This window comes from Nicotiana tabacum, chromosome 17 (genome assembly GCF_000715075.1).
Source record: "Nicotiana tabacum cultivar K326 chromosome 17, ASM71507v2, whole genome shotgun sequence".
NCBI lineage: Eukaryota > Viridiplantae > Streptophyta > Magnoliopsida > Solanales > Solanaceae > Nicotiana > Nicotiana tabacum.
In genome coordinates this window covers 76,633,687-76,655,523 of record NC_134096.1, presented here as the reverse complement: position 1 = coordinate 76,655,523, position 21,837 = coordinate 76,633,687, and the positions used below count along the sequence as shown (strand labels likewise).

General features: G+C 36.8%; 1 protein-coding gene across 2 annotated transcripts; it reads left to right on the top strand.

Annotated features, from left to right (window-relative positions):
* The first annotated feature begins 4,167 nt into the window (after nt 1–4,167).
* LOC107797215 (histone-lysine N-methyltransferase CLF-like) lies at nt 4,168–15,721 on the top strand. Of its 2 annotated transcripts, none has more exons than XM_016620088.2 (17): nt 4,168–4,465; nt 5,941–6,042; nt 6,161–6,486; nt 7,340–7,501; nt 8,344–8,428; nt 8,581–8,724; nt 8,873–8,920; nt 9,018–9,089; nt 9,253–9,971; nt 10,936–11,089; nt 11,198–11,418; nt 11,635–11,766; nt 13,223–13,313; nt 14,660–14,707; nt 14,792–14,920; nt 15,021–15,098; nt 15,182–15,721. In XM_016620088.2, exons 1-17 carry the CDS (start codon nt 4,403–4,405, stop codon nt 15,371–15,373), a joined length of 2,766 nt encoding a protein of 921 aa, XP_016475574.2. In that variant the 5' UTR covers nt 4,168–4,402; the 3' UTR covers nt 15,374–15,721. The 2 variants fall into 2 exon arrangements, with proteins under 2 accessions (XP_016475574.2, XP_075090613.1); XM_075234512.1 differs by lacking the exon at nt 4,168–4,465 and adding an exon at nt 4,553–4,688.
* Nucleotides 15,722–21,837: the final 6,116 nt, after the last annotated feature.

Genomic DNA, 21,837 nt, shown 5'->3' with positions numbered 1-21,837 from the left:
AAGCAACGAGCCACTACGGAGCGGTTAGATAGTCTTTTGCTCGATAGCAAAGTTCCTAGCGGGAAGTAAAATTTGTCGTCGGGCAAAGATTACCCAACCGCTCACAAGTGCAAGCCACTGGGGGATTGTTAGATAATCTTTGGCTCGATAGCAAAAGTTCCTTAGGGGAAGTGAAGTTTGCTATCAAACTGAAGATTATCTAACCATTCACTAGTGGAATCTTCAAAGGTGCAAAACTTCCAGTGTTCAAATTCACATTCGAACACTAGGGAGAATGATATGAGAATACGACAACAATAACTGTCACATCGACCAATAACACAAAAACCGGAAACAAAATTGTATCATCGGGATCGGGGACTGCTCGACCATCCCCGTAGAAACGAGTTGTACAAGTTAGCCACAAGTAATGGCAATTTCGTTTTAGCACAACGAATGCTTATGTACTTTTGAAAATGAAAGGAATAAAGTAAAGTCCTTTTGTTTTTATCATGTTTCTTGTCCTATCGATGAATTAATTTTATCATTTGAAAGTTAAACAAGTACTTCGAATGATAGTGCCATAATGAACATGAGACGTTCTCTTCAAGAGTACCGTAAACATAAGAGGTCCCTCTCTTATGAAACCCTCATGTTAAATGGTTTATTTCGAAAGAAATTATGTCCGGAATCCAAATACTATAGAGGAAAAACACACACGAAGCCTCGCATATCTCGGCACGGAAAACTTGCGAGAATACTTAAACAAAAAAATGCAAAGAAGACAACTTTCACAACTTGGCCTTTATAATTTTGGCCTTCAACGTCATCCCCTTCCGGTTCTTCTTCAATTCCCGAGAACTCAGAACTAGAACCAGAGGAGTCGGTAATATCAGGTTGGACCGGGAGACCTCTTCGGGCAATTGACTCCAGCTCACAGGCCTTAGCGATCTCGGTATTAAAATCAATGACACTCATTTTGGCCTTTTTCAAAGTTTTTCTCCTCATGTTATACATAGAGAACGTTTTTTCAATAATGAGGGAAGTCGCTCGGTGTTGAAGCTCTTCCTTAAGTTGGTCAACCTCGGTCGAAAGATTATTCCTCTCTGGACTAATGGCTTGAAGGCTAACATTGAGGTCACGGATGATGGGGTGAAAAACTTTGTTATGCTTAACAACCCTCTTATGCCTCTCTTCCAACCAGGCATCCTTCTCATCGGCAGCAACAACTTCTTCAGCTTTGGAGTCCAAGGCTGCCTCCAAATTATTCAATCTTTCAGCAGAAGCAGCCTCGCGATCAGATACAGCAAGAATGACTTTATGGACTTTAACCCACTTGGCCCTAGCCTCTTCGAATTGTACCCGTAGCATGTCAGCTTATTGGCCAAGAGTGACTACCTCTTGTTCGCTTTGTTGCAACTGAGCCTCCAACTCAACGGCCTCAACAGCTCGTGCTTCTAGTTCTGGGAGGCGAGCAATAATTTGGTCTTGCTCGGCCAACAGTTGATCCCGCTCGGAGGTGAGTTCCTCCTTATAAAGAATCAACCTTTGAAGGCCCATTGATCCAAGCCTTCAACCCTTGGTGGTGTCCACCGAGTTGCTGGAATAGTGAAAGAAGAAAAATCAGTAACAACACGTGACAATCTTTAACTAGAAGAAAAGACAAATGATGAACTTACGAGTACGATTCCATAATTCAGGAAAAGATGAAGTCGTGGCCGGGATGATGTCCCTGGTAGTAACTATAATGAACCGCTCTATCTACCCGCGGTCGTTGTCATCATCTATGTTGGTGAGAAAAGCATGGTGACCACGTTTGCTGAAGTTTATCATTCCCTCACGAAAAATCTTGGGAAATAAAGGTTCATCAGCCGAACCAAGGAGAGTTCTTCCCCCGTCTCCTGGCACAGCCGCTGAAGACAAGCAATAGTCCGCCACACAGAAGGGCTCACATGTGACAAGCAGACTTGGTAACGAAGGCAAAACTCCAAGATAACCGAGTCAAGCCCCACGCTCAATGAGAACACGCTCAAAGTAAAGGGATACGTATAAACATACGTAAAAACCTTCTTAAAGAAGGTTACCCACTCAGCCAGATCAGGAGCAATGATGTTTAAATCTTGACAACCACAATCTTCCATCACAGCAGGGATGTTGGAAGAACGGATGAAAGAAGGATACACGCCAACAAACCATGTTCGGGGTAGTAGAAGGGTACTTCTCTTCGATGTCCTTAGTTGTAATGAGCCTTCTAGGAATAATGGTGCTCACCGTGGGAGGAGCATCATCATCAGTACTTCCTTTGTTCTTTGAAGAACTGGAATTTTTGGAAGAAGAAGCCATATTTAGTAGAAGGGAACAAAGATTTTTTCTGAAAAAGAAGATAAGAGAGAGTTGAAAACAAGTATGGGTTGAGTAAAGAGAGTTTGAAAAAGTTATGAAGTGTAAATGGAGAAGGTTGATGTGTATAAGTAAAAGAATAAGCGGCTAAAATCGTGGCCATAATTACTTCGATAGCTGGCAAAGGTATTGTTGAATCGTGGGATGACGCGTGTTCGGGGCATTAAATGCAAAGAAACGTGCGTCTAATCAACCGTTAGAAACTTTTCAGAGTGAGTCAGAGAATTTTTCGCCAAGAAATGTATCTTTACCAACTTCCTGGTGATACAAGGTTATGCCACCGGAAAGTAGGGGGACTATTTGTATAGGGTAAAATATGTTCATATTAAATGCTCTCATGATAAAGCGACACATGAAGCCGAAGACATAAGACAATCAGGTCCGAAGGCAACAATCTCGTTTGTTACCGAAGAGAATGGTATTCATAAAGGTGAAGTAAATGCCTGCCACCCGGTAGTATTTAATGGAGAATATTCTATAACATTAAGTACTTGGTCCGTTATAAAGAATATGACATTTACTGCCTACCGTTACACATTCTTCAATGGCCCTAATAATTACCATTAAAGAGGGGCTTGATTCTAGGACCTTGTTTCTTAGGTGCAACTATAGATAGTGAGCTCTAGAACCATTATAAATGACACGAATTTTCTGACAAACTGATACTATACTTTGTTCAAAGCTCAATAATATTTTATCTTCTTGTTTATTAATATTATTATTACTGCCTCCGAAAGCCCTGCTCCCTGAATCAAGATTTCTACTGTCTTATCTCGATTTCAACGCTAAGTATTATATTTTTGTCTAATTTATTTATTATTTTAGGATTAAATTGATTCACTTATCTATAAATCACGTATAAATTCAACTGTACCGTTTTACGGGTAAACAATATTCCTCTTTCGGAAATAGGGGAGAATACAACGTGCATGGCTTTACCTCTACTTCAACATCAATACTTATGCTATCGCATTTCACCCTTTTCTATTCCACAAGAATTATGTCCTTGTTTGTAGGTAGTGTACTCCTTGTATTACTATCTTCTAAGAGGTGGCTAGCTCATGATGAAACTCTTAATCTTATACTTTGGCGTCTTTTTGATCATGGTCAATACTTTAACATATTTCTGAATACACGAAAGGAAATGATAAATTAAGAGCGAGAGCTACTTCTTCCAATTAAGTAGTTAGGTACAAGTGAAGTTTGGTGCTATATCAATTTGAATTGTAATGCTCGACTTGATCATTCAATATTTAATCCTCGATCATTCCTCTTTTGAATCCATCTATTTCGGTTAAATAGAGTTTAATAGACCTAAATACCAACATTAAATACCAAATTATTTGATTTATGGTATTAAAATATAGATATACAATGTACAAGTCTAAAATGTACACATATGATCTAGTACATTATTAAAGAAAGAATACACAGTAAATGTTCAGATGTAGATATACGATGTATATATTTGGTTTGATGCATATAATTCGGTGAGAGAAAATTTTCCTTTTAATACAGCGTATGTATATCGAGTACAATCTTTCAATCATTTGCTCGTGTTCAACGTACAGAGAATCAGCAAGGACAATAGTCAATAGTATTTCTTTTTGTTTTTTTTAAAGAAGAAGAACAATACTAGTCAATAGTGAATAGCAATAGACATAAGATGACACGGGTCGATGGCCCAAATAGCTGACACGTTGCTAAAATTCAAAACGACAAGCGTAGGAGTAATTTCCCCCCAAATTTTAGTACTATTTAATATACCATGTTCCTTCCCCGCAGGCCGCAACTCGTTTCACGCCAAACCAGAATAGAGTGTAATCTCAAAATAAATTCTCGTCAGAGCGGCTTCAAAAATCCCAAATCCTAGGGTTTCAATTACGGCCCATCCAATCAATTTCTCCCTACACTGATTCCTCTCAGTCTCTCTGGTTTTGTATGATTCCGATCTTTATCTGGAGCTCCATCGGCGAATTGAGCTTAACTCTGCATCTTAAGCTTCGGATCTTCGCCAATTGCAATGTCGGCATTGTCCAATGGCTCTCCTTCAACTCCCCAATCTCAACTTTCCAGTGACCTTCCAGTAAAGTTCTTATTCCCATTATTGCTCCACTGTTTACTCAATTGCGTTTTAATTGAATTGGGAATAGGATTGATGCTTCTTTGTTTTGTTTAAAATTATATTGGGGATGAGGTCGGAGCTTTGAGTATTGATTTTATTGCTTCTATGGAGCGAGTGATCAGCCTTCATTGTTTTTCTTGGAGCTCATTCAAGGCCGAGGGTTAATGCTTTTTGTGAAATTACGGTATAAAACTATGTTGTAGGTTTCTTTGTAAAGATTTTCCAGCTATGCCCTTTATCATTCGCTTCAGTGTTTGGTATGCTACCGTATATGGTGATACATTATGGATTTCGCGTCTAATTTGTGTTTTTGTCGTTTGGTTGATGGCACATTGACTCAAGTGTAAGGGATGGTTTGCATCTTCCCAGACAGGGACTGCAACAGCCTTCGGGCTTTACGATTAAACCAGCCAGTTGATGATTGACCTCAGTGCAGCAAACAGTAACAAATTTAAAGTAAAAATGGGAAATTTTGCAGAACTTAAGGGATCAAATGAAGAATAATCATTGAGCAGGCACCATTACTTCCTTGAATGAGAATCCAGTCATGGCACCAGATTAAAATGGAGAAGGGAATCCCTAACCTCCTAATCAACTAACCGCTATGGGAAGGAGTGGCTAACACTGGAAAACTAACTGTGGACTGATATTCCCTTATTAACCTGACTGATTTGAGTTGTTTCCAGTTGACTTGTAGGATAATATGTTAAATTACATTGGAACCGATAGTAGGATTGTGGTAGTTAACTCAGGATTTTCAATGTGCTGAATGGTCATCAAGGGAAGCATGGTACTCTCTTGTCTAAGTGCAACTATCTTCTTGTTCTCCTTTGGAAAGAAGATCTTCTTTTTCTTCTCTTTCTAGTTGGTCTTTCATTTTGTTTTATTCCATAGAGTATGATGATCTATCCCATCTCTTAAGTGGACCTATTTTTATTGGAATGACCCTTTGTTCCAAATTACGAGACGGTGTTTAAAAATTGTCTGTTTGAGTTGTCTTAATGATGGTGTTGGAATAGTTGAGGTGTCCACAAGACACCACTGCTATAAAAGAGATGACAGTGTTGGAAGTTGGGTGTGGTGTAGATTCTTGGTCTCTTAGTCTTTGGGGTTTCACATATTATGATTTAAGACCACATCCGTTGACAATTTATGTGTAAAACCATAGTTTTCTGTTCATACTATCTTTAATTTTCATTGGGTTATTTCTTTCCCCAAGTCTTATTCCACAAGGTCTTCTTAAAATTATTTTCTTGTTCTCAAATCCTTTTGCTTATGCATTATGCCGGCGGCGTGCAGTTTTGACTTTAGGACAGGAAAACTATTTGTCTTAATATTTTTCTTCCATGTTTGTCATTTTCTAGCCACCCTTAGTTATATAGTCATATTTCCATTTGTGACTATTGTATCATAAAATGCTATACTGCTCTGGACAGAATGATGCACCTGAAGGAACACCTGTAGAAACTGATGAAGTATTATCAGTTATTGAATCTTTGAAACAAAGAGCTGCTTCTAGACGTGCTGATTATGTTAAGGTGTGTTTTCTCTATTGTACTTTTGCTCCCACTTTCCCCATTTCTTGGTTGTGTATCTCGATCAAAGTACTTATACAATGTTTTAACAACCAATGGAGCTGTACTGTTCTCCTTTCAGAAAAGGGCAGAAGAAAATGCACAAAAGTTGGATGATGTGACAAAAAATCTTTTTAAGTTGTCAACAGAGAGAAGAAATCTTATAGTTCATGGTGCGGATATAAGTGTTGATCTTTTATCTAAGAGGAAGCAGGATGCAATTGATATGCAAAATGGGATTCAAACCAATATTGGGGATAGTGATAGCAATGGTTCTGAAGATGATGGATATGCCTCTTCTGCAATTCTTCTAGGATCTAGTATTGCTGTCAAAGATGCCGTGCATCCCATAAAACTTCCTGAAGTGAAAAGACTACCTCCATATACTACATGGATATTTTTGGATAGGTGTGTTAAATTGCCTTAGTAGATAAGTCGTATGGTATTCAAGTTTGATTTGTGCCTCTTCTTTTCCTTATCTACCCATTTTTAGCTTGCTTCATATACATAAGGTTCTTCCATCACTTTGCATATGGCATGCCCTGGAACCTCATAAATGTCTAACCACTTGTTTCCTTGATCATCTTCAAATTGCAATTGGTCAATTGTTTCCTTTACAAACTACAGTATTAGGTGTTAACAGTTGCATCCAATGATACAATGGATGTATTGACAGCAACATTGAATCACCTATCCTCACCCTTTATAAATGCTTAGTTCTTAACGTCTTGTATTGATTACCATTGAACTTTACTGCCATCTGCTTCTAGACTTTCTTTTGTACAGTTAATTATCCTATAGGCTCTTGATGTTATAATTATTATTATTGTTATTATTATTAATATTATTTTTTGCGTTATGGGATTTCGTTTGATGCCTGTTCTCATAAGGAGATGGGATTGATCTACTTGATCAGTAAGACAATGGCATTTAAGTGGTTTTAGTATCAAATGGTTTTCCTCCTGGGTGGGAATGACTTTGATCATGTTATTGTCTTTTGACTTTAAGTTTCCAACAACATGTAACAGCATGATTCTAATACTTGTAACAGTCCGAGATTTATTCATTCTTCTTCATGGTTATTTTTTTCTTCTATTTTTACTTAAATTTTTTCCTTACATATGGAGATAGGGAAAGGAAAGAAGGCAGTGAGAATCAAACCCACACCTATTGCGTGGAATATGCCCACTGATATCACATAGACTCTAAGCTGGTGGTCTTGCTATTTTAAAACTGTTTGATCATACTTTGAGTGGTGCAGAAATCAGAGGATGACCGAGGATCAATCAGTGGTTGGTCGTAGAAGAATTTATTATGACCAAAATGGTGGAGAAGCTCTAATTTGCAGTGACAGTGAGGAAGAACTACTTGACGATGAAGAAGAAAAAAGGGAGTTTGTGGAGTCTGAAGATTTTATGCTGCGGTTGGTATAATTAACCTACAAGAAATACTGGATTCAATTGTCTCCTCCTGTAATTTTTCTTTTTCTGCTGTAGTTGAATTTAGGAAAGTCATCTCAGAGAATGTTCTTTCCACATGAAACTATGGGGTCATGTTTCGTAGAGCAGCAAAACTCTTTTGGTCCATTGCTGGATCATAAGCACATTACCACATGACAACCAGATCAATATTTTCTTGGGGTCTAGTTCGGTATTTGGATAGAGAATATGCCCTGAAATGTCGTAATATATACATACATATATACATATATATATATATATATATATATATATATATATATATATATATATATGTAATATGTTGCATATATGTTATTCTTGTCTTTCTTTAATAGTAGTGCTGCCTTATTATTTGCATACAACTATGAGTTCACTGCCACTTTTCAGATCTTACACTATCTAACTGTAGTATAGATTATTGTTCTGTTGATGTTGAATACAGATCTCTTCTGTTAGTCCTTTCTCTTAACTACTGTGCCATTCATCTTCTTGATCACTTAATATGATGAAGCAGTTTCTTAAAAACTGAATTTCTTTCACAAAGATCCCCTTTGAAACTCATTCCATGAGGTTTCTACTTGCAGACATATGAAAGATGTTTAAATTTTTAATATCAAGGGTGTAGAAAGTAATACGGAATCGGTTCACAAGGTATTGAGGTTGGAGCATGGCATATAAGATTTTCACTATGGTCTGCTATTTGTGGCTAGACTGTTTGCTAATGTAGAACTTTTTCTGGCACTTTATATTTGTGCGATCTACTCCAATTATGTGGCTTGATGTATCTTTGTTTGCTTATTTGCAGTATGGCTATCAAACAAGTTGGCTTGTCTGACAGAGTGTTAGATTTGCTAGGGCAGTGCTTGTCTAGAAAACCCAATGAAGTCAAGGTACGTCCTTGGTTTAGAGAATTATTAGACTTTGTTTTTAAGCATTCATTATCTAATAAAAGCTGGTGATAGTGCGAACTCTTGTCCAGCTGTTTCCCATTTGGTTTTTGCTCGCTTTGCTGAGATAAACCACCATAAAACATCTTACACAGGCAAGATATGAAGATCTTGTGAAGGAAGAAAATGCATGCACTTCAAGGAATGAGAACATCGAAGGCACTCTAAATTTATTTCTTGACAAAGCTCTTGATGTTGCTCTGGATTCTTTTGACAACCTATTTTGTCGTCGGTGCCTTGTATGTATCTATCGGTGGTTCCTCCTTGACTTCTTGTCTTCCATTTAGTATTTCATATTATTTGTTTGTCTGCCTGGTTTTCTGCTTCATACTAATTCCTTCTGAATACAGTTCTCTTACTTTTGTCTTGTTTTGCCCTCACTTGCAGGTTTTTGATTGTAGATTACATGGATGTTCACAGGATCTGATTTTTGCAGTACGTGAATGGTCATTTAACCAATTGCTTTCATAGCTTAGAACTTTGTGCAGTAGACATGGATGCTTACAGTGTCTTTTACTCCTTAATTCATTAGGCCGAAAAACAATTACCATGGTACTCTCTCGACATGGATATGGAGCCCTGTGGCCCAAATTGCTGTCATCTGGTATCTGGATCTTCTTTTATATAATTTCTGACATCAATTTTTGGCCTGACGTGAATTTTTTGTTTATGAACAAGTATCATTTCTTAATGTGGTCTGTGCTTGTTTCTGATCCTGATGTGGCAACAGTACCTACTAACCTTGTGAGCTCTTTTATTCATCTCAGGCCATGAAGAAGGAAAGAAAAGCTGGATTTACCTCCTCTCAGCTTGCCAATCATGGAGAAAACCCTGTCCGATCATCTGAAGTTGCTAATATTCATGTGCCAGGTAGAAAGCATCTGTCAAGGAGATCAAAGTTTTGCCAAAGCGAAAGTGCTTCATCGAATGCAAAGAACATCTCTGAAAGCAGTGATTCAGAGATTAAGCCGTTAAGTAACATCTCTTCTGTTCAGCATTCTGCTTCTCCATCTAACAAAAAATCTGATATGAAAGTGGGGAGCAACAAAAGGAACAACAAGAGAATAGCTGAACATGGTGTAGTTGCCATTAAGAAGCGACAGAAGAAAATGATAGCTGCGGAGTCTGGCTCTGTAGCTTCTGGAAGTCTAGCGTCTAAAGACTTGAATCCCAGCTCTAATTCAGGTAAGGATGTCGAAGATGTTAGTTTATCTTCACAAAAAGCACCATCTCATAGTGATAGAAGGTCTAGGAGTAAAGACTCTCCAGTATTGGGTAGTAAAGATTCTTTGCAAGGTGAGGGTTTCAGTTGCCAATATAAAGACGCTACCAGTGAAGAACGTGGGATGAATTGTGACGACACATTGAGGAAAAATGAGTTTGTGGATGAGAATAACTGCAAACAAGAAATAGATGGTGACATATCTTGGAGACCACTTGAAAAGACTCTCTTTGAGAAAGGTGTGGAAATGTTTGGCAGGAGCAGGTCAGTTAACTTCAAGTTACTCTTCGCAATCATGTCTACTCTTGCTCTTGTTAGTTCTTTGGCTTGCATATACTTAGTTTCTCAACATTGTCTCTTGTGTAATATCTTCTTAAATTATTCTCTTGAATACTGCCTAACTTTTGTCTATAAAGATCTTGTGCTAGCTTTTTAATCAAATGCCTTCATGCTAAGCAAACTAGAACCTGCATAATGAAAATATCAAGCGGACTTTTCTCATTTGATCTGGTCGTGTGCTTTCAATTCTTGTTTCACTTGTCAATACTCCTCCTAGTGGAGTGAATATGCTAGACTTTTGTTTGCTTAATGCGATAGATTGGTTCTTCGATGGTTAATACAAAAACCATTTGCACTCTGCGTTCACTGTTCATCATGCAAGTTCACCCGGTCTACTTGATTTCTTGTCAATTCATTATCTTGACCATTTTGTGGGTGCCTAAGTCTAGTTGTTTATTAAGATATTGAATCACTGCAGATAAAGTTATTGCCTTACTATAGTATTTTTCAAGCCTCAAATGAAGAAATGAGTACACATTCTAGAGTTGGATCTGTGCAGGAAAGAAGACGTCTCTGCTAGGATACTATTGAAAAAGTCATTATTCCTGCTCTAACGTCACCTCACTTACAACTAGCATTTTGCTTTTTATCTTGGATTTGTATTCATAATGACCCATAAAGTGGCAACTTCACTAGCTGAAAGTTAACCCTAGTTTAAGCTGATTGGTCTAGTTTTCATGACATGAGTTGAGTCAAATATAAGAGCATTGGGGACTAGGAGAAGCCACTCTAAGTTGTTCATCTAACGCAGCAACCTACTATATGAACCCCTCTTCCTTCTTAGTCTTTTAATTTGTAATGTCTATTGCATATTGAAAGTTCTTTCTCCTTTTTCTCCCTTCACTTTAGTGATTCTTAACATGACTTGAGCATGTTATTTGTCATACAGCTGTATGATTGCTCGAAATATGATGAATGGTTTGAAAACTTGTTGGGAGGTGTTCCAGTACATGAACAATTCCGAGAATAAGCTATCAGGATTAGGTGATGGGATGAATGGAATTCTTGAAGGCTCTTCCAAGGGTGATGGCCATACAATCATGGTCAGTATATTTGACATTGTTCATCAGCATGTTGCTTTGTGTTCTTGTTGAATAGTAGTAATATTATTATCTCCACTTTGGTTGATCCTATTCCGAATTCAACTTCAGGGTAATCAAGCACGGAGAAGATCCAGATTTTTACGTAGAAGAGGTAAAGTTCGTCGCTCAAAATACACGTGGAAGTCAGCTGGATATCATGCAACTAGGAAATGGATCTCTGAGAGGAAAGATAAGCCTTGTCGGCAGTATAATCCATGTAATTGTCAAGCACCGTGTGGAAAGGAGTGCCCCTGCATCGTAAATGGAACCTGCTGTGAAAAATACTGTGGGTAAGCCAGCATTCTTCTCTACAAACTTCAGTGAGAGAATACTTTAGGACCTGGACTATAAATGTCCTTTTACAGTGCACAATGCTTTACCAATTTTATTGCCTTCTGTGGTTTGTCTGCTATTTTCTTTTGCTGTCTCTTAAACATTTTTTTGATCACAGATTTTGTGCCTATTAATTAGTTCTGTTTTGACACTTTGTCAATCTTATGTTCTAGATGCCAAAAGAGTTGCAAGAATAAATTCCGTGGTTGTCATTGTGCCAAAAGTCAGTGTAGAAGCAGGCAATGCCCTTGCTTTGCTGCAGACAGGGAATGTGATCCTGATGTTTGTCGAAATTGTTGGATCAGGTGAGCTCCTGGTAGTGCTATGGAATTATTTTCTGTTTTTCTCTAGTTTTACAGAAGTATTTCTAGTGCCCACTGCCCATGTTATTGTTGTATCTCGTGTTACTGGAAGTTGCAATTTCCACACATGTAGTGTTTTTAAGTTCTCGTATCGTCCCTCCAAATTCTCAATCATCTTTATCCAAAGCCTAATCTTAGTTTTTCAGTTTGCATGTGTCAACTTAAGCACTTAGAGTGTTTTTTTGGTTCACAGACTAGTTATGCAGAGATTATAATATATGGATTATTATGTGGTGAATCATTATGAAGGGCTTGATATGTGGTGCATAATTATGAAGGGACTGTTATGCTGTGAATAGCAATATGGATTATTGTTAGCTTGTTATGCAAGATTATCTATTTTAAGGGTATTTTATCAATAGATATTCTTATTAATGTGCAGTTAATATATGTGGTCTTATTCTAAATTCTTTAGAAGTACAACTATGCCTCTATCCAAGCAGTTGGATTTGGCAATATGAATCCTCGCTTACCATACTGCTCCATTTAAGCTCATCTTAGACTATTGTAAAGTCTATCCTGATATAAAATAATACGTGGATTCTTGGAGAATTTAATACCTTAAACCAGAGGCTGCATTGGTTATGCAGCATTTTATACCAGAAAACAATTTATATTAAATTTCAGAGATTACATTAGTAATCCTACTTTTGTGTTGCAAATCAAACATTGTATTAGTCATGCAAAATTTTATGCCAGGATTATTTTCCATTGTGCGACCAACCAACTGACCCCTAAAAGTTTAAGCTATTACTACAAAATCACTGTGTTATCTTCATTATTCTACCATACTTATAACCTGTTCGGCCAAGTTTTTTTTTGGGCCAAAAGTGCTTTTGGCCAAAAATTGAGGTGTTTGGCCAAGCTTTTAGAAGGAAAAAAAATGCTTTTGAGGAGAAGCAGAAGCAGATTTTGAGAAGCAGAAAAATGTAGCTTCTTTCCAAAAGCACTTTTCTGAGAAGCACTTTTGAGAAAAATACACTTAGAAACAGTTTTCAAAAGTTTGGCCAAATACTAATTACTGCTCAAAAGTGCTTTTCAAATTAATTAGCCAAACACAAACCGATTCTCACCAAAAGTACTTTTTTGAAAAGCACTTCTCAAAATAAGCAGATTTTAGAAGCTTGGCCAAACATGCTATTAACCAAACCGTCTTTGTAACAATTGTGTAGCTTTTTCTCTCCCTAAATTGGACAATGTTTTTTTTTTGACAAGGTAAATGAACAACCTTATTGATAATTATTAATTGCTGAGCAAGTGACAACTGACTAACAGCCCTTCCAGGCTTGAATGAACATCAGCTTCAATTTATCTTTCATAATGAGCTAATTTATTCATTTTAATATCCTTCATCTTCTGTTGCAAAAAAATCATATGCCATGTTATTTGGCTCTTGCAGTTGTGGTGATGGGTCTCTAGGTATTCCTTCACAAAGAGGTGACAATTATGAATGCAAGAACATGAAGCTTCTTCTCAAACAACAACAAAGGGTAATTATCTCTATTTATTTATACATTTAATTATTTGTGAGGATAATTGTTAGTTCTCGTTGAAGTTGGTGGTTGCCACGAAGCCAAGTGATTGTTATTTGTTCCTCCTTTCTCTGTTCTCCAAGTTTAATTAGAGGGAGAAATTTTGAATTTGGCATTACCAATTCTAGATTTTGGGCATTGACCAATCTTTTCAGTAGATACCTTTACTTCATGTCACAGATTATGTTTAACTCTAATGTGTTCTTAAATTATACGAAAATTGTCTCGCTATTTTTTGTTTTCATCATTCTTTTGGTTAGATTGTTGAGTCATGTCTTCTTTGTAGGATACTTACTGTCTCGTTCTTAGTTCATATGCCACTTTTTACTTGTTCTCGTAGTACCTTTCTATAATGTTCAATTCTATTGAAATTTGGTAATTTGCTGAATTCGCCCCCTTGTTTACTATAGTCTATCTTATCCTGCTGATACTTTACAGCTGTCAATGTGATCACAAATTTCATGTAATGTTTAAGAAGATCAGTGAAGAAAATGGACCTTAGAACTAATTCAACCCCAAAAGTTAGTTCATGAACTCACCCAGTGTAAGCCATTGCTTCGTCGCATAAAGTGATAAAGAGATGCGATGCAAGAGGTTAGCGCATCATGGATGGAGCCATGCGTTTCAAAGAAGTGTGTCTTCAAACAATGACATGCTAAGTGATCCCACAAGCATTTGATTCTTTGAATTTCAACTTTGAAGAGCTGGATTGATATCGGCATTATTGTGTATAAGATGTTGAATTAGTTAATTTAATTGCAATTTGATTATTATTGTCATATCCTGGTCTAGACATTTGGAGCATGGACAACATAATATGATAGCCGAACATTAGGTAAACCAAGAATATGGATGAGTTTGGCTCAGATACCATGCGAAGAAAATGAACCTTTGAACCTTACTCAATGTCAAAAGTTAGCTCATGAGGTGAAGATTGTCTAACACCATAAAATGAGACCACCTATACCCTTAATCACTGTAGGACATTTTAGCAAAGAGAAAGATGGAGATATGCTGAGATCACTTTTATGGATCAAACTTAATGTGAAGATTTGCTTATAAGTTTAGTACATTTTTCATGCTTCTGGGCAGTATCTTAATTGTGGATTTCATTGTGAGACATTGTAATGAATAAAGTTGAAAAAGATCTAACTGAGGGTCTTGTGAGGTTTAAAAAAGGTGCTCCATTTTTCTTTTTTCACCCTTTCCGTGCATGTATCTGCTTTAGAACTGCTCTAGTGTAAGAATGAAGGTCGTCAAATTCCAGCTGTTGGCTAATCCTAAAACCTTACATTAATCTGCAGGTTCTTCTTGGAAGATCTGATGTGTCTGGCTGGGGAGCTTTCTTGAAGGTAATGTCTAAGAACAGTGTTATGCTTTTTCTCTGTATATCTGCAGATCCTTGTTATTTTTGTGCTCATGTTTAGCATTAACAGAATAGTGTTGGAAAGCACGAATACCTTGGGGAGTATACTGGTGAAATAATCTCACACCATGAAGCTGATAAGCGTGGAAAGATCTATGATCGTGAAAATTCTTCGTTTCTCTTCAATTTGAATAATCAGGCATGCGAAATGACTTGCCCTCCGTACTCGTTAAGTTATTCCTTAGAGTTAGGGCCTCAACTGTGGTCTTACGTGAATCACTTGTCTTGTTCATATGCAGTTTGTGCTTGATGCTCATCGGAAAGGCGATAAGTTGAAGTTTGCTAACCATTCTCCTGATCCAAATTGCTATGCCAAGGTAATTGCTGAAATTTGCATAGGCATTTCCAGGACAGGTTTGCCTATGGTAAACGCAATAATGCTCAGATAACTCTTTGACAGGTCATTATGGTGGCTGGAGATCACAGAGTTGGTATATTTGCCAAAGAAAGAATGTCTGCAGGAGAGGAACTCTTCTATGATTATCATTATGCGCCTGATAGAGCACCTGCCTGGGCAAGAAAGCCCGAGGCATCTGGTTCTAAGAAAGAGTATGCTGCTCCTTCAAGCGGCCGTGCTAAGAAGCATACATAATGAGTTTTGATTTACTGATTGATTGGTTCATTCTTTTTGCAACATAATATCATCTACATTGACCATCTGATTGACTTGTGATCATTTCGTTGGCGTAGACTGGAGAGACGCATTGCCATCTCCAGGATTATTGATCAGATTCTGTTTTTTTCTTTGGCTAGGCTGCTTTCAGCGCCAAGTGTAATCTTTGAGCGGGAATATAATTACAGTCTTACTGATCTCAACTTAATGGTTTTCATGTAAAATAGCACAAAGTTGTAGACATGTGGAACTCATTTCTGGGAGCAAATAGAGGTCATGACATGAATTTCTTGCTGATATTTCTGCTGCCATAGCATTTTACTCGCATTTCTTGGTTTTGGTCAAACTCATGTAAACTTTGTTGAAGTCGATGCTGGCCTACTAAAATTGTTACATTTGTTATGAAAATAATTATATTGTGGATTTTCATTTATTATTCCGCTATAGATAATCTTTCTGAAGAAGGTTATCCATTTAGTACTCTGTTGAAATTTATCTACAAGCAGCTGATGCAGTCAGGTTGCAAGCAGCTCAATGAAATGATTTGCAACAGCTTTTTATTAAACATGCAGGTTGCAAGCAGCTCATGCAGACATCTTACAAGCAACTAAAGAAAAGCCTTGCAGCTGCTTCCTTTATTCTATAAATAGAGGAGTTTTCAGTTCATTATGTACATAAGTTTGAAGTTTGAATAATATATCAGTTTCTCTCTATACTTGTCTTTACTTTACTGTCTTTATTTTATAACACGTTATCAACACGAGACTCTGCCATCTCGAGAAAATACTTTGAAAGTATCATAGGTACGAACTTTCTTTTTCTAAATAATGTCAAATCTTTCTAAACTTGAGTTTGTAGCCCTGGATATATCGGGCAAAAGCTACATGTCTTGGGTGCTTGATGCTGAAATTCATCTTGATGCTATGGGTCTGGCAGACACCATCAAAGATAAAAATCAGGCATCAAACCAAGACCGTGCCAAAGCAATGATATTCCTACGCCATCACCTTGATGAGGGCCTGAAAATGGAATATCTTACTGTTAAAGATCCAGTTATACTGTGGAATAATTTGAAAGATAGATATGACCACCTGAAAATGGTCGTTCTTCCACAGGCACGTTATGATTGGACTCATCTAAGGTTACAAGATTTTAAATCTATCAGTGAGTATAATTCTGCTATGTTCAGAATTATTTTTCAATTGAAACTATGTGGTGACAATATTACTGATCATGATATGTTGGAGAAAACTTTTACCACTTTTCATGCCTCGAATATGCTCCTGCAGCAGCAATATCGAGAGATGGGATTCAAAAAGTATTCTGAACTTATCTCACATCTTCTTGTAGCCGAGCAACATAATGGGCTATTAATGAAAAACCATGAAAGCCGACCTACTGGTTCTTGTCCATTCCCTGAAGTGAATGAGACGAACTTCCACCAAGCTAAGCGTAGAAGAGGACGTGGCCCCAGTCGTGGTCATGGCCGTTGTCGGGGAGGAAACTCTAATCGTGGTAATAACAATGCACCAAAGAACCCTCATCACCACCAGCAGTGGAAAAGGAAGGAGCAAAAGCATGAAGCGGTGCAAACAACAAAGCTAGAAAATACATGCTATAGATGTGGAGGAAAAGGGCATTGGTCAGGTACATGTCGTACGCCAAAGCACCTGGTTGAGCTGTATCAAGCCTCCCTGAAGAAGACGGAGAAAAATGCTGAAGCAAATTTTATTTCTGAAGATAATTTAGACTTCATGCATTTGGATGTAGCTGATTATTTTACACTCCCGGAAAGAGAAACAAGTCATGTGATCGGTAGTGAATCTGTAGAAATGTAAATATTTTAATTTTTATTGTTTGTAGTAGATAGTATGGTTATGTAATTGTTGTACATAAATAAAAGTTATGCTTTGAAAATAATGTTTACTATCATATTTATTTTGTTTATGTCATTTTGAAGAATATGGATCATCCTCAAATTATGTTTGGATCAAAGACCAATCACGAAGATATTTGTGTAATTGATAGTGGAACAACTCATGCCATATTCAAAGATCAGAAATACTTTTCTTATTTGCATAAGGAAAAAGCAAATATTTCAACAATTTCTGGTAATATAAGTTTGATTGAAGGCTCCGGAAGAGCTACTGTATTTCTGTCTAAGGGAACAAAACCTATTATCGATAATGCATTGTTCTCCTCCAAGTCCCGAAGAAACTTGTTAAGTTTTATAGATATCCGCCGAAATGTGTATCATGCTGAGACAATAGATGAAATGAACGTGGAATATCTTTGTATTACAAAGAATATTTCTAGCCAGAAATGCATTGTAGAAAATTTACCAACTTTATCTTCTGGCTTATACTATTCAAAGATTAGTACAGTTGAAGCACATTCTATCGTAAACCAGAAGTTTACTGATTCAAATACTTTTGTGCTTTGGCATGGCCGTTTGGGCTATCCTGGATCAATAATGATGAGACGAATTACTGAAAATTCGAGTGAGCATCCATTAAAGAACCTGAAGATTCTTACAAATGATGAATTTTCATGTGATACTTGTTATCAAGGCAAAATGATCACTAGACCATCACCAATGAAGGTTGGCATTGAGTCCCCTGCCTTTTTAGAACATATACATGGGGATATATGTGGACCTATTCACCCACCAAGTAGGCTGTTTAGATATTTTATGGTCCTAATAGATGCATCTTCAAGATGGTCTCATGTGTGCCTACTATCATCTCGCAACCTGGCGTTTGCAAAGTTATTAGCCCAAATAATTCGATTAAGGGCACAATTCCCAGATTATCCTATAAAGGCTATTTGCCTCGATAATGCTGGAGAATTCTCATCTCAAGCTTTTGATGATTACTGTCTATCAGTTGGGATAAAAGTTGAATATCCTGTAGCTTATGTTCATACTCAAAATGGCCTTGCAGAGTCATTTATTAAACGATTGCAATTGATAGCAAGACCACTACTTATGAAAATAAAATTGCCCACTACTATTTGGGGTCATGCTATCTTGCACGCAACATCACTTATCCGTCTCAGACCAACACATTATAATAAATATTCTCCGTCACAATTTGTTTTTGGTCATGAACCAAATATTGCCCATCTACGAATTTTTGGATGTGCTGTATTTGTGCCAGTAGCACCACCACAACGTAGTCAGATGGGCCCCCAAAGAAGGTTAGGAATATATATTGGGTTTGAATCACCCTCTATTATTCGCTATCTTGAACCATTGACGGGAGATTTATTTACTACTCGATTTGCAGATTGTCGATTTGATGAAATAAATTTTTCACAATTAGGGGGAGAGAAAAAGGAAATCAAAAGAGAAATTGTGTGAAAAGTTTCATCATTATCTCACTTTGATCCACGTACCCCTATATGTAATCAGGAGGTCCAGAAGATCATCCATTTACAGAATATAGCAAATCAAATGCCAGACGCATTTACTGATTTGAAAAGGATAACTAAGTCGCATATCCCTGCAGAGAATGTGCCTATCCGAATTGATGTCCCAGCAGGACCATCTACCAGCATGAGAGTTAGTGAACCTAAAGCACGCCTAAAGAGTGGTAGACCTTTGGGTTCTAAGGATTGAAATCCTAAAAAAAGAAAATCGATAAATGATCAAAATGATATTATAAAGGGATCTCCTGAAGAGACCCAAGATCTGATTAGTTCTGAGATTCCTGAAGAAATCAATGAACCCGATACTCAAGTGAGTGAGTAACTTTTAATAAGTTCTAATGGTGATGTGATTAATTTAAATCGATCTAAAATAGTGGTGGATAATATTTTTGCATATAATGTTGCACTTAACATTATGCAAGATAGTGAGAATCTTGAACCCCGATCTGTCGAAGAATGTCGACAAAGATCTGATTGGCCAAAATGGCAAGAGTCAATTCAATCGGAATTGAAGTTACTTGCTAAAAGAGAGGTCTTTGGACCAGTAGTCCAAACACCTGCTGGTATAAAACCAGTTGGTCATAAATGGGTTTTTGTGCGAAAAAGGAATGATAAAAATGAAGTTAAAAGATACAAGGCCCGCCTTGTTGCACAAAGATTCTCACAACGACCTGGAGTCGATTATGAAGAAACATATTCACCAGTTATGGATGCCATAACATTTCGATATCTCATCAGTTTAGCCTTACGTGAAAGGCTTGAAATACATCTAATGGATGTGGTTACAGCTTATCTGTACGAGTTACTTGATAATGAAATTTACATGAAAATCCCTGAAGGATTTAAAATTTCTGAAGCATATTCAAAATCTCGGAAAATGTAATGATGTTATTTGTCCATGCATTTTTATAAAGAAAATGGCTTCAGAATTTGTTATACTTGCTGTTTATGTTGATGACATAAATCTTGTTGGAACTTCAGAAGAGCTCCAAAAGGCAATTGAATATCTTAAAAAAGAATTTGAGATGAAAGATCTTGGAAAGACAAAACTTTGTCTTGGTCTGTAAATTGAACATTTAGCAGACGGGATCTTTATCCATCAATCTGCCTATACAGAAAGGGTCTTAAAACGCTTTTACATGGACAAAGCGCACCCATTGAGTACACCAATGGTTGTTCGATCAATTGAAGTGAATAAAGATTTGTTCCGACCTCCAGAAGAGGATGAGGAACTCCTTGGCCCCGAAGTACCCTATCTCAGTGCAATTGGTGCACTAATGTATCTTGCTAATGCTACAAGGCCTGACATAGCATTTTCTGTTAATTTACTAACAAGATATAGTTCTTCTCCTACACAGAGACATTGGAACGAGATTAAGCATATATTGCGATATTTAAAGGGAACTCTTGATATGGGTTTATTTTATGCTAACAAAGATAGTGCAGATCTTGTTGGTTATGCAGATGCAGGTTATTTATCTGATCCACATAAAGCTAGATCTCAAACCGGGTACGTGTTTACATGTGGAGGTACTATCATATCATGACGCTCCATAAAATAATCTATTATTGCTACTTCTTCAAATCATGTTGAAATAATAGCTATTCATGAAGCAAGTAGGGAATGCGTATGGTTGAGATCAATAATTCATTTTATTCGAGAAAAATGTGATTTGGAATGTGAGAAAAGACCCACAATTTTATATGAAGACAATGCTGCATGCATAGCCCAATTGAAGGGAGGATTTATAAAAGGAGATAGAACGAAGCACATTTCACCAAAATTATTCTACACACACGATCTTCAAAAAAATGGTGACATTGATGTGTAACAAATCCGTTCAAGTAATAATCCGACAGATTTATTCACTAAATTTTTACCAACTTTAACTTTTGAGAAGATGGTATACAAGATTGGAATGCGGAGACTCAAATATTTGAAACAATATTTTCATCAGGAGGAGTAAAATAAGCGATGTACTCTTTTTTCCTTACTAAGATTTTTTTCCGCACATGATTTTCCTTATAAGGTTTTTAATGAGCATGCTAGCAATGCATATTACTAAATATGTGTACTTTTTTTCCTTCACTAGGATTTTTTTCCACAGGATTTTTTCCTAGGAAGGTTTTAACGAGGCACAATAACTTTTAATGAACATCCAATGGGGAGTGTTATGAAAATAATTATATTGTGGATGTCCATTTATTACTCCACTATAGATAATCTTCCTGAAGAAGATTATCCATTTAGTACTCTGTTGAAGTTTATCTACAAGCAGCTGATGCAGACAGGTTGCAAGCAGCTCAATCAAATAATTTGGAGCAATTTCTTATTAAACAGACAGGTTGTAAGCAGTTCATGCAGACAACTTACAAGCAGCTAAAGAAAAGCCTCGCAGCTGCTTCCTTTATTCTATAAATAGAGGAGTTTTCAATTAATTATGTATATAAGTTTAAAATTTGAATAATATATTAATTTCTCTCTATACTTATCTTTACTTTACTGTCTTTATTTTATAACAACATTTTCTTTTTAGTAAAAATTATTACACAGGGATAGGGGATATGGACCCTTATTAATAAAGAAAAAGTTTGTATAATCAACCGACTGAACTATTAGGATTCCGCAAAATTATAACATCTTGATGCCGAAAAAATCACCACCCAGTCTCCGGACAGCGAGAAAAAAAAGAAGAAAGATAAAGCAAGAGAACGAAAACTATGAACCGAAGGATTAGAGGTTTTATGCAACAAAATAAGAAATTGGTAATCAGGTCCGCTCATTTTATAACTGCTGATGATAGTTACAACTTGCAACTATTTTCCAAACGTGCGTTATAAGGAAAAAAGAAAAAAGGAAGAAGGAAATTTGCCTTACGCGTAGATTTGACAGATTTTATCAGTTTTTAAATACAGGAATTGTAATTTATAGATTTTGATACTTTTAATTTATATTATAAGTAAAACAATCAATTTTAGCATCCCATAGGCTTTAGCTAATTGCCCTTGCCTCA